General features: G+C 38.8%; 1 protein-coding gene across 4 annotated transcripts in view; it reads right to left on the minus strand.

Annotated features, from left to right (window-relative positions):
• LOC149818751 (MUS308 and mammalian DNA polymerase-like protein) overlaps window positions 1–13953 on the minus strand; it is a 117362-nt gene that overhangs the window by 44502 nt on the left and 58907 nt on the right. For all 4 annotated transcript variants that reach the window (XR_016427135.1, XM_089984582.1, XM_089984581.1 and 1 more), the window contains exons 11-14: window positions 13674–13913; window positions 13270–13482; window positions 12835–13185; window positions 12590–12742 (exon numbers count right to left, since the gene is read on the minus strand). Coding sequence is in view for 3 of the 4 variants with exons in the window: in XM_089984582.1 (XP_089840708.1) it covers window positions 12590–12742; window positions 12835–13185; window positions 13270–13482; window positions 13674–13913 (957 nt within the window). In the remaining variant the exon portion in view is untranslated. The remainder of the gene's footprint in view (window positions 1–12589; window positions 12743–12834; window positions 13186–13269; window positions 13483–13673; window positions 13914–13953) is intronic.

The following is a 13953-nucleotide window of genomic DNA, read 5'->3' on the forward strand; positions in this document are numbered from 1 at the left end:
TATTTAAGAAAGAATATCCAAGTATGTCTAGTAAAATCATCTACAAATATGACATAATGTACATATTTACCATTAGATAGAACAGTAGTTGGCCCCCAATCATCAGAATAAACTAGATAAAAGTTCTATCATTAAATGGTAATCTCTTAATTTTTCAAGAACATGGCCTTCACAAGAGAAATCATTAAGATTACAAAAAATTTCCAAATTTGGAAAATATTGGATTTCAAATACATTTGAATGAACTAATCTTCTATGTCATATATTTAAATCTAATTTTTGGACATTACAATAAAAAACATATTTGGCCATCTCCAAAAAATCCATATAGTAGAGACTTCCTTCTTTATAGCCTTTCTAAATCAGCTTCTCTGACACGCGATCTTATACCAAACATTCATTCGAAGAGAAGGAAATGTAACAACCATAATGAGATATTTGAGAGATGCCCAAATATGTTTTTTATTGTAATGTCCAAAAAATTTCAGTTTAATTTAGGGATGTGACAAACCTTTGAAATAAAAAACATTTTGAGTTTAAAAGATCATTTTCAAAATTCCCTATTCTTTTAATTTAAAAATATGTACCATCGACTGTAAAAACATTTGACACACTTGAGTTATGATATTCAGATAAAATATCATTGTTTGAGGTCATGTGAAAAGATGCACCGGAATCAACAAGCCAAAGAAATTTACCAAGATTGAAAATAAGATGAGAGAGAATCGTTTACGGTGGTTTGGACATATTCAGCGAAGGCCTAATGATGCTCCAGTTAAATGATGGAGAAATGGGAAAATATATTAGTTAAAAGAGGTCGGGGTAAGCCTAGGAAGACTTGGATGGAGATGATAGGAAAGGATATGAATGCTTTGAACCTCACCGAGTGTAACGCCCCAAAATTTCGAACCTTATAAATTCCTTGAAATAGTTGGAAAATTCCTTTTCTTTACAGAGTTTATTTCTAAAATCAGCGGAAACGGTTTCTTTTAAAAGAAAAGGAACAGGTTTGACAACCTTGGACACGTTAGCGAGAAAACAAAGATTTACCATGGACGATCTGCAATAATACTTAGGAAACCATTTTTTCTATTTAAAGAGAGTATCAAGTTTGTAAAAAATTTGGGTTTCCTCAAGGGAAAACCGTATCAAAAACCAAAATGTCCAGGAGAAGAACTACGAGCAGAAACAGTGGATCCTTAAATCATCTCGCAGTCGCGCCATCGCCTGATACACCTAATCGTCACCTGTACCAATGAAATGGGTTAGTTTTGCGAAAAACTAGCAGGAGAGTACAAAGACAGAAAGAACTAAATTAGGCATAGATAATTTATGCAGCAGGTAGTAACGAGCAAACTAAACAGATAGACTGAAGAAATAAGCTAAGTACAACAAACTGAAAAGGGTGTGCATGCTCAATTTAGTTATTACTTGATAACCGGCCATGCGGGTACATACATGGCACGTGAGTCGAGACAGTCGAGTCCAAGCCGAGTGTCCATTATGTTAAGTATTTTAATATACCTCGGTTGTCTGACTGAATCCTATTCCTATGGAGACGACCGATGGTCGAGAGAGTAAGTCCCCAAGGCCTGATAGGGATGCATCCAACTTCTGCAGAAGTGTTAGGCTAACTTATGTAGCCCCTATCCCTCCCCCTAACCTCCGATGACTGGAGAAAAACGGGTCTTTTGCCCTTTTTGAAAGCCATAAATGGACTGTCCATCGGAGTTGGTACCCTTCGTCCTCTCTCTTGACGAAGCCAGGATGAATTGAGCGCGACGGGGTTTATTAGCCGTTGCCTCATTCTTCATGCTTTGGTCCATTAGACCGAAACGAGCATCTTGCCTATGAAGGCGATCCCACTCTTATATGTGTTTTCAACAACCTGCACTAAGCATTAATCGAGGTCATAAGACTCTCTCATCCAATCGTCGTAGTACTAACATGTCTCGCATGTTCAAGAAGTACACTTACGAGGAAAGGGATACAGGTCCTTAATAGGAGCCTCGGGAGTGTGTTTCACAAAGATATAATGTTTTTAAAAGCTATTTTAACATTTCAAATCTTTCGAAAAGACACACAACTTGCCAAACATATGGCATGTGATTTTCTCGAATCTGACATCCGATGACGCAGTGTCTGGGTGCTATGTAAGTCACGACACTGGTTTTGGTAAATGGGTTTCACAAATGAACCTATCACCCAACAACTTGATCTTGCCCCCAGATCAAGGGTTCTCCCAAAACATATCGGGTAGAAAGAGGAATAGGTATTCCTCCCGAATACACTGAGTCTATGGCAAGGCAAAAACAAAAGACAATAATGCGAAAAGGAAGTGCCTGGGCGCGAAGCGCGACGGCAAACAGGAACTGCGAAAGCAAGGGACAAGGATCGCGAAACCGTGTCCTTGAATTAAAATACAGTAAGTAGTAAATACGAAAGCAAAAGCCTGGGCGCAAAGCGCGACGGCAACAGAAACAGGAAGTGCACAAGCAAAGGACAAGGACCGCGAAACCGCGTCCTTGAATTAAAAGACAATAAGCAGTAAATACGAAAGTAAAAGCCTGGGCGCAAAGCGCGACGGCAAACTGAAATAGGAAATGCGAAAGCAAAGGACAAGGATCGCGAAACCGCGTCCTTGATTTAAAAGTGTACTTATATACGTATAAGTATATAAATATATCATTAAGTATGTTCGATCATTAATTAGTTAAGCTTGATTTAATTATTTAAGTTCTTGTGCAACTTCTCCTACCTTGGGGTATTGCGAGGAAGTCGTCTACGAATGTAGGTGATTGTTGGTTTAGCTTGCGGGGCGCGAACGGGCTCCGTTGCGTAACACTGCACAGGTACGTAGTTTAACATACATAAAACGAATATAGGTAGGGAGAAAACTCGGTTTCTCCGCAACTTAATGCAGGGGTCATCGGCCCCTACCGTTACGAAAGAGAATGGGGTAGGGTTCAATGACCCATGCCGTTAAAGGAGATGGGTGCAGGGGCCATCGGCCCCTGCCGGATACCTAAGGGAGGGCAGGGGCCATCGGCCCCTGCCGTGATAACAGTAAGAGGGGCAGGGGCCTTCGAGGCCCTTGCTGGTTTTTAAAAGGAGGGGCAGGAGCCTTCGGCTCCTGACAGCCTTTTTAAAAGAAAGGGGCAGGGGCCGAAGGCCCCTGCCGAGGAAATGAATAGGGTGGGGGGAGAGTGCAGGGGCCAAAGGCCCCTGCCGAGCCCTTGCTCGACAGAAAAAGAGACAGGGGCCTCAGGCCCCTGTCGGTTAAAAGAGGGGCAGGGGCCATTGGCCCCTGCTCGGTTTCCGAGTGGTGAGGCAGGAGCCTTCGGCTCCTGCCTCCTTTCTTAAGGAGAAGGGTAGGGGCCATCGGCCCCTACACGAAAGGGAAGGGCAGGGGCCATGGCCCCTGCCAAAAATATTAAAAAGGGCAGGGGGGCTCCGCCCCGTGCCTGCTAAGAAGACAAGGGTAAGGGGGGCGGAGCCCCCTTGCCTGTCGAAAAAAAAAAGAGGAGGAAGGCTCGACAGGGGCTGCCGGCCACCTGCCAGCCTTCCGGCGAACTAACGGAAGAAGAGAGGGGGGGGGGTGTTTACCTGGGCTGCCGAGGAGAAAGGAGGTCGCCGGGGAGGGGCTCGCCGGCGAGGGTGGCGCCGTGAAGGGGGGGTTGGCCGGCGTCGGCAAAGAGAGAGAGTCGGGAGGTCGGGGGAAGAGAGAGCAGAGGGGAGAGAGACGAGAGATGAGAGAGAGAGTCGGGAGGTCGGGGGAGGCTCGTAAGCCTTCCCCTCTCCCCTCTCGCCTTTTAATAGGGAGGGGGCGCACACAGGGCCCGCCCCCTGTGTCCCCCTCCCTCTGCGGGCTGCCAGCCCCTCTGAAAAGGATTTTCGAGGGGCTGGCACGGGTTGGATCCGGGTCGGGTCTGGACCCGACCCGGGTCCGATCTTTTTAAAAAAAAATTTAACTGGTTTTTACACCGAGGACATGGCATTGGATAGAAATGATTGGAGGAGAAGGATTCACGTGGAAGACCCAGAATGATTTTCTTTGTTGGTTCATATCGCCGACCCCAATTGTTTTGGGATGAAGGCGTAGTTGTTGTTGTTGTTGTTGGAATAAGATGAAACAACGGCTCCTCTAGTTGAAGAAGACATGTAACGACCCCAAACTAACCCTCGAAAATTGTAGACTTTTTTTTAAAACATTGCGGAAAACATCTCAGGGATCTGGGGCACATTATAGATTTAATATACACAACCCAACAATAACTCCAGACATAATATAAATCAAATTATAAATTGAAATTAAATTTATTTAAATCAAATATCTCCCACTAAGGGTTCACATAGTTCCCCAAAATAAAAACAGACTATCACATATACGTCAGAACCTGAGCCACCAAATCATAACCCTTGTACCCCAAGCCAGTTGGTCTCTCCATTGCGGTGCATCAGTACTTGAAAAGGATTTTTAAAACCAGGTAAAAACTGAATTTCTCGTACGAGAACCTCTCGAAATCTAACAGTAAAGAATTTAACATAGATTAAATCAAACATATGTTTAAGAGGATTATACAAACAACTCGTACAGAACAACTTACAATTTAAGCAGTCAAAGAAAACAATCAACAATTTCATGTTAAATTAAACATTTAGAGATGCATGAAATCAATTTTAAATATCTAGGGATGCATGAATTAGTGCAATATGCGTGAATAACTATTTAAATTAAATTATCAGAATTGATTTTGCATGCAAGTCCCTATTTAATGCACATAAATTTAATTTTCACTTTATTACAAACCCGCAGATACTAAAAAACGAGCAAAGTTCTCGAGATTCAAGGCAGTTCTCAGTGATAACTTAACACACAATTTGTATTTTAATTATTGGGATCTACACTAGTTCCTCGGTTAATATCAGGAATCAACACTATCAATAGGAATATTAGAAATCATCATCTCATATCGAAACATCAAGGAAATCAACATCCATTGACGTCGCTTTCATAGTATACCAATAACTAGAGTTGAGTCAACAACAACACCCCAAGCAAAGTCGCTGAAGTTCCCTAAAACCGTGGTTGGAAACATGAACCACACATCGGATGCTTGGGGACAATAAATGCACACAATATTTAGTATTCTCACGGTCGCCCGTGACAGCCATCCAAGGTTTTCACCCTTTCAGAGAGACGCCAAGAAAAAAATTTATTACACCGTTCGGTTTCTTTTACCATCTTAATCAATTATAAGTTTTTCACACAAGAACAGTTATGCAAATCAACATGCAATAACAATTTTGGGCCTTTACTCTCTCACTTCTACAGTGTAATTATTTCAAAACCAAATTTCTCAACAATTCATTTTGCAATGCAAATCATAATTTAACATTTCATAAGCAACACATGTTTATGGCCTCAAGAGGCCCATCAATGGTTCCTACATTACCACAATAAGATACATTGAATAAATCTCAAAGAACATAAAGCACACAGATATTCAAATTTTCATGTTCACAATACAACTCATGGTACAATCACAGAAATTTGATGTATGCATATTGAACCATGTAATAACAGTTTTAAATATTAACCCACACGCAGGAAAAATATATCCTTATATTAAACCCAAACAAAAATTCAAATTTCCAAAACTGGTTCTACAAAAAACACAGATTTAAAAGTTTATAAATCCACTGTGTTCCTGATTTAAGAACGCATATATATATATATATATATATATATATATATATATATATATATATATTCTACTGTGAACTCTTGTTTAAGAACAAAAAATGGCAGACTTATACATATTCAAGAATGCAGAGAATCACATTCATCTATATATGCTCAAGAACGCAGAAAAACACAGGCATGTATACATGTTCAAGAACGCAAAAAATTTGCAGGCTTATGCAAGTTCAAGAACGTAGAAAATAGCAGACATATGCATGCAGAAAACTGCAGTCTTATGCAGGTTCAAGACAAGAAAAGAATAAAACAAAGAAAGCAAAAGAGAGAAGACATTTGGATTAGAAAGGAAGACGTCACACTAGATCTGACGTCTTTTCTTATAATTGTAAGTGTGTGATGTATTACACCATGGATCTTGAATGGATCTGGATCCAGGTCCAGATCCATAAACAAACAATGAGTCTTCTTAACAAAGAGGACAGAATGCCCTTATAAATAATAAAATGTACAAGAGGTAAGACACAAAAAAAGTGATAAGCAAGTCAGCATTGCTTAGAGACCAGGGCAATACTCCCGAGTCTGGGCGCATGAACACCTAAATCGGCCATAAAACGCGGCAAGACCACCGAACGTCAACCAACCAGGTGGCGCTTACCCTTGAGATGAAACCCAAACCAAAGAAAGTCTGCCAGCAGACACGTCAGCTGCTTCTCCACACCCACAGGCATCAGAAACATGGACATGAAGAATTCCAGAATGGTCGAGAGAACGTGCTTCACTAAAGTTAGGCGGCCAGCATACGAGAGATAATAAACTTGCCATACATTTCCCAACAAAGGCAACAGCATTAAGAATCAACCCTCCTCTAGTTTGGAATAAAAGCATGCAAACAGCAAATCAAGAACCATATGGTTCGCACATATTAAGGTACAGGTCTCACATAAAAGGACCTTATTGCAAACCTCAAGGTGTACACTATAAAAATTAAAGTGCATACAAATACCTGACAAGGGTATTTCTGTCCTTTTATTTAGAACAGTCCACAAGGGACTAAAATGTAATTTTTATTTTCTGTTCACTTTTTACTTTTTCTATTTTTTTGCTTGTACATGTCAGCCTTTTTTACTGTTGGGAGACAGTCCAACTAGACGTTGGACTACCTCCCAACGGTCATAAAAATGACTGTTGGAAGACAGTCCAACGTCTGTTGGACTGCCTCCTATTCATTAGGTGAGGCTCTATAAATAGAGCCTCACCTCTCTCTTGTATACTATGCTTTTCAAAAGCATTTTTGTGTGTTTATAAAACTCTCCTTTGGCTTTAAGCCTTGTGCTATTTTTGTGAGAGTGATTTTTCGATATCGCCTTCGTGAGATTGTTATTGATCCATTAGTGACCATTTTATATTTGTGTACTTGTGTAGCCTTTCATTGGCGTTGTAATAGTGCACTCTTGTTTGATTACATGGTATTAGAGCGAGGTCTTTGAAAAGGCTTCCTTAGTAATCCTTTGTATTGTTGTGCCCTTCACGCTTGTGCTAGCCGCTCCTCTATTCAAATTTTTGCAATTCATTATGGGAGAAAGAGATGTCGCCTCCGTCATCACATACAAGCTAAACGAGAACAACTATCTAATGTAGGTGACGGCAATGGAGAATCACATCAAAGGCAAAAAGCTATGGGGCTTTGTTAGTGGTTCTACGAGTGAACCCCAACTCAAGTTGACTAGAAGAGAAGGAGATCAAGTCAAAGTGTTGTTCGAAGAAGAAAAGGAAAAGGCTTTACAAGAATACCAAGATAAGTTGGAAGATTGGGAAGCAAGCAACTCTCAAATTCTCTCATGCTTTATGAATACCATGGAATTTAAAATTGCCACTAACATTATCAAATTCAAAAAAAACATGTGATGCATGGATCTTCTTAAAGAACTCCTTCATTCAAAAGGATATGGCTAGACTATATTACCTCCAAGACAAGGTACGTAATGCTAAACAAGGAGACAAAAGTGTGAGAGATTTTTATGGGATTTTATCTCCCATTTGGGATGAATTAGCCATGTTAGAACCAAAATGGGAAAGTTCGGCTATTGAAATGAGAAAAGCTCAAATAGAAAGAGAAAATCTTTTCTCTTTCCTTTATGGCCTTCGGCCGAAATTTGAACAAGTTAGGTCCTCTTTAATTTATAGGACCTCAATTCCTTCTATAAGTGATGCTTTTGCGCAAATTTGCCAAGAGGAAACAAGACTTGGCATACACAAGTCAAATGATGAGGTTCTTGCCATGGCAAGACCCGGAAACTTTGTAAAAATATATAAACCCCCTCATTTTGAACGAAAAACCAATGGAGAAGGACATTATGGAGGATACAAGGGCAAAATCATATATCATCATTGTAAGGAACCGGCACACATAAGAATAGATTGCCCCAAATTCAAGAAAGTAGCCGCTCCAAGTGAAGAAACTGAAGATATCAAGAAAGAAGGCAATTTCAATGATTTGACAATTGCCTAAATAGCGGAGGCCGTTTCAAATATCCTTAAGGCTACTACTTCTACATCGGGTGCTGCCATCTCTTCATCTTCTTCTCCAGGTAAGTCCAATTGGATTTTGGATTCGGGGGCATCTTTTTATATGACATATAATGAATCCCTTTTATCCGATTGCACCAATTCATACTTTCCATGTGTGTCAACCGCCGATGGCACTTCTTTAAAGGTCAAAACCATCAAAAATCTTAAAGACACTTCAAAAAAAAAATTGTTTCAAACGTAAGGGTCATTCCAAAATTAGATTTAAACCTTTTTTCAGCTTCTCAAATTTCCGATGATGGGTGTAAAGTCTTCTTCTCATTCTCATCTAAGGCATGTTGGGTGCAGGATCTCCAGTCAGGGAAGTTGATTGGGCAAAGTCATAGAAGAAGAGATCTCTATTATATGGACTTTATGTTTACCAAAAAAAACTTTTTGTAAACATGTCAAAGACATGGATTTAGATCTTTGGCATAAAAGATTAGGACATCCAAGTATATCCAAATTATCTCAGTTTCCACTTTTGGAAAAATTTTGTAAAGATAAAGATTTTGTATGTGAAGATTGTATACTTAGTAAAATGAAAATGATACCTTTTAGATCAAGAACTTCTTCATCTAGTGAAATCTTTGAATTGGTGCACTCGAATGTGTGGGGTTCCGCTCCTGTTATGTCAAAAGGGGGGTATTCATATTACGTTACATTTATAGATGATTTCAGTAGACATACTTGGATTTTCTTAAACTCAAATCAGAGGTTTTTTCGTGTTTTAAAAATTTTCATAACCTTGTTGTAAACCAATTTAAAACAAATATTAAAGTCTTCCGCTCCGACTTAGGGGGAGATTTTCTCTCAAATGAATTTCAATCATATCTAAAAACTCATGGAATTTTACACCAATGATCTTGTCCAAGGACTCCTCAACAAAACGAAATTTCCAAAAGAAAGCATTGTCACATTATTGAGACTGCTAGAACTCTTCTTATCTCAAAGAATATTCCAAAACAATTTTGGGCCGAAGTTGCACTTATCGCAGTATACCTAATAAATAGAATGCCTCCTCAAGTCTTGGAAAACAACTCACCAATTGAAAAACTTTTTAAAATCTCTCCTGACTTGAAAAGACTAAGAGTACTTGTATGTAAGTGTTTTGTGCTTCTTGAAAAATATAACAAACTCTCTCCCAAAGACATAAAATGTGTCTTTCTTGGATATGCCGAGAATAAAAAAGGCTATCGATGCTATGATCAAACAAATGATAAATTTTATGTGTCCAGAAATGTCACTTTTCTTGAAAAAGAAAACGGATTTGATTTTGAAAAACCCAAGGAAGATGCAGAGTATGCCTTTTTATTTGATTTACTACCTAAATCAAATAATGAAATTGTTAATGACGTTGAAAATGTCGAATCTATTAATGACTCTAGTGAATATAGAGAACCATGCCAAAATCTCTTACAATATTCTAGACATAGTATTGGGGAGCATCCGTGTGCCTTAGAAAGATATAATCAATTAACAAATATCAAGGAAACTAGTGTTAGGAGATCTAAACAAATCCATAGGCCTCCAGATAGATTTGTATCATATGAATCTTTTACTCCAAATTATAGAGCTTATCTTCTAGTTGTCCATGCATATCATGAACCATCTAACTACAATGAAGCTAAAAACATGGATGAGTGGGTAGAAGCCATGAAGATAGAGTTAGATGCTCTACATAAAGCCCATACCTAGACTATTCAATCTCTTTCCAAGGGTAAGAAGACTAAAGGGTGTAGATGGGTCTTTAAAATCAAAACAAAAAGTGATGGGTCCCTAGAAAAGTATAAAGCACGATTAGTTGCAAAAGGATACTTCCAAGAATATGGAATAGATTATGAGGAGACATTTGCTCCCGTAACTCGTATGATCACAGTTGAGACTTTAGTTGCAGTAGCGTCCATTAGAAAATGGCCTATTTATCAATTAGATGTTAAAAATGCATTCCTGAATGGAAATTTAACTGAAAAAATGTACATGGATCCTCCTCTCGGTTTGACTATTGAAAAGGGCATGGTTCTTCGACTTCAAAAGACTTTGTATGGGCTTAAGCAAGCTCCTAAAGCATGGTATGATCGGTTTAGTAATACCATATTGAAATTTGGTTTTAAATCCTGCTACATTGACACTGCTTTGTTTATTAGATCTACAGGTACCTCTCTTATTATTATTCTTTTGTATGTTGATGACATGATCATTACTGGCAATGATCAAAAGGAAATTGAAGAAATTAAAGTTATGCTTAAAAAATCTTTTGATATGACTGATCTTGGTTTTTTGAGATATTTCCTAGGCATTGAAGTGGCTTACTCGCCAAGGGGATACATTTTATCTCAAATCAAGTTTGCAACAGATATTGTTGCACGTTCAGGAATCACCGATACAAAGTGTGCGGATACACCTGAGATGATAAATGCAAAAATGAGAGCTGAAGATGAAGTACTATTAGATGATCCAACACCTTATAGACAATTTATCAGATCACTAATGTACCTTTCTATTTCTGGACCTGATATTGTGCATGTTGTACGCAATGTCAGCCAGTTTCAACATACGCCCACATCAGTTCACATGAGTGTCATGTTAAGAATAGTTCGATACATCCAGAAAATTATTTCTAAAGGGCTATTCATATCATCTTCCTCATCTTTAAATCTTATTGCTTATATTGATTCTGACTGGGGAGGAGATCTCAATAACTGTCACTCAACAACTGGTTTTTGTGTTTTTTTAGGTGATTCTCTCATTTCTTGACGATGCAAGAAACAACAAAAGGTGTTTTTATCCTCCACTGGAGCTGAGTATAGGGCAATGGTTACAACAACCACTGAAGTTGTGTGGATGCGAGCATTACTCTCAGATATGGGAGTTGATATTTCAGAGCCTTCAAAATTATGTTGCGACAACAAAAGTGTCATATACATTGTCGGCAATCATACCTTCCATGAGCGAACAAAACATATTGAGATGGATTGTCACTATGTTCGCGAAGAATATTTGAATGGAACTATTACATTGCCATATGTTCAATCTGAATTTCAGATTGCAGACTTCTTCACCAAAGCTCTTCCTTTGCCTAGATTTTTGTATCTTCTTAGCAAACTTTTGGTGATTTCACTATAAGTTTGAGGGGGAGTGTAAAAATTAAAGTGTGTACAAATACCTGACAAGGGTATTTCTGTCCTTTTATTTAGAACAGTCCACTAGGGACTAAAATGTAATTTTTATTTTCTGTTCACTTTTTACTTTTTCTATTTTTTTGTCTGTACATGTCAGCCTTTTTTACTGTTGGGAAAATGACTGTTGGAAGGCAATCCAACGTCTGCTGGACTGCCTCACATTCATTAGGTGAGGCTCTATAAATAGAGCCTCACCTCTCTCTTGTATACTATGCTTTTCAAAAGCATGTTTGTGTGTTTATAAAACTCTCATTTGGCTTTAAGCCTTGTGCTATTTTTGTGAGAGTGATTTTTCGGTATCGCCTTCGTGAGATTGTTATTGGTCCATTAGTGACCATTTTATATTCGTGCACTTGTGTAGCCTTTCATTGGCGTTGTAATAGTGCACTCTTGTTTGATTACATACACTTACCTCAAGGCATATATACTTTTTGAGAAAGGAATGTTAAAAAATAGGGCAATTGCTCAAGCTACATTTGCAAGAATTAACTACATAACATAGAATTTCCATGGAGTACTAATGCCTAGTTACAGTGAACTGGCCAATCAAGATTTAACCTTAATGTATAGCGGCAAACAAAAAATTTGCCACATTGATTTTCCTTTTTTGTTCAGGCTCACCAAATAATTAACACTGCTTTTCCCATGTAACTATGTGGTAAGTCCATGTCAAATACATATTCTACATTAGTTTAAAGAAAAGGATTGGTAGTTACAAAATCCAAACCCACTGTCCATCCATGAAGGTTCCCATCCTTCCATAGACTTAACCATTATCAATGTCTATCCCCAATCCTCATCCCACCCTTTTTTGATCGAACACTTTTTTATGCCTCACTCTTATTTTGCATTCACAATAGAACTTCTGTGTGGTCTTTTCATTGCAATCAAGGACGGCAGGATTGAAAGGTCTCAAGAAATTACGAAGGCAAAGCACACTTTAATCCAGTAGGGTTTCTGTAGGGCAGTATGTGCTAAAAGGTCATGCTAATGGTGAATGACACAACTGCAAGACAGGTCTAACCTTTCCTCATTTCCAAGGCATCCAATTGTTGTCATGTGTGCACCAGCATTACCAGCATCAGTAGATCAGCAATGGAAGGTTAAAAATAAAATTATAAAAACAACATAATTTTACCTGGTCCAATGGAGATAATTCCATAAATCTTTCATAGTATAGTTCCCAATCTGGCTCAACATCAACATTAATGGGAGTCACCAGGTATACTAGATGAAGATCAGATGCAAGCACAAAACCTTCCCTTGCCCTTGAAAGATCAGCAAGCACAACCTGCAGAGAGGGTAAAAGGTAGGTAAAAACTACTGACCTTGTATATTACACATTGATAGAGAACGTGAAAAGTGTAGATTAGATATACATACAATTGATTCCTCAGGAGCAAGAGAGCTGCCAAATGCTGCCCGACCAAGAGGAGTGGTGCTATACAGCTTTGTTTCTCCATTCCACTCAAGGAAATGTTGATGGCATAGCCAACGAAGAGAATCCTGAGCAGATTTTACAACATCTTGGAATGGTTTGGTTGTATTTAGAAGGGTGCACCTCACATAATGATGAATATCATTCGCAGTTTGAACCATGCCAGCCGCAACAACCTCCAAGATGGCATGAGTCATTCCATTTTTATCTTCTGACAGGCAAGACTGTAAAGGTTGGCAGCTATTGTTCAACAGAGCTAAAATTCTTTTGGTCTCTTCTGGCTTGCATATCATTATCTGTTTGATGGAATAGAAAAACATAAGAAATTTCTTCAGTTCTAAAAGCAGAAGTTAAAGCATACAAAATTATGTACAGCATACACTTTCTCCTTTGGAATCTATTCCAGTACGCCCAGCTCGACCAGCCATCTGCCTGTATCGTATTCCATCAATGAAGTCACGACCAATTCTAGCTTGCCTAAATATTACCCTCCTGGCAGGAAGGTTTACCCCAGCAGCCAAAGTAGAAGTAGCTGTTAACACACGTACAATTCCTTGACGGAAACAACTCTCAACAATCTCCCGCTCCTCAACCTGTTCAAACATAAAAAACAAGGTGCCTTCATACGGTCTAGCTTGAGAGTTAGAAACAACATCAAAGTAGTCATAGCAAAGATTCAGAATGACACATATATAGTGATGGAAAGTTTCCCTAGTGAAATGTTTCAGTCCTGAAACCAGCCCAGATCCTCTCCCACAAAAATTTATCATGACATTAAATTTACCGTTAGGCCAGCATGATGATAAGCAACACCCAATGGAACAGTTTCTTCTAATATAGGGTCCAGCCCAGAAGGGCATTTCCGCAATGCTTCCAAAGCTGAAGAAGAATCTTTGAGTTCAGAATGCCCATCATGAACATTCATGGAGAACCTTTTGAGGTACTTAGCAACGTGTTTTGCAGTTGTTTCACATCCCTTACGACTAGAACAAAATATAAGTACCGAATGACCCTCTTGAACTACCTGCAGAAGCATCAATTTTTTAGTTCCAGTTTTACAAAAA

This window comes from Nuphar pumila, chromosome 13, assembly GCF_984573655.1.
Source record: "Nuphar pumila chromosome 13, dmNupPumi1.hap1.1, whole genome shotgun sequence".
Classification (NCBI taxonomy): Eukaryota; Viridiplantae; Streptophyta; class Magnoliopsida; order Nymphaeales; family Nymphaeaceae; genus Nuphar; species Nuphar pumila.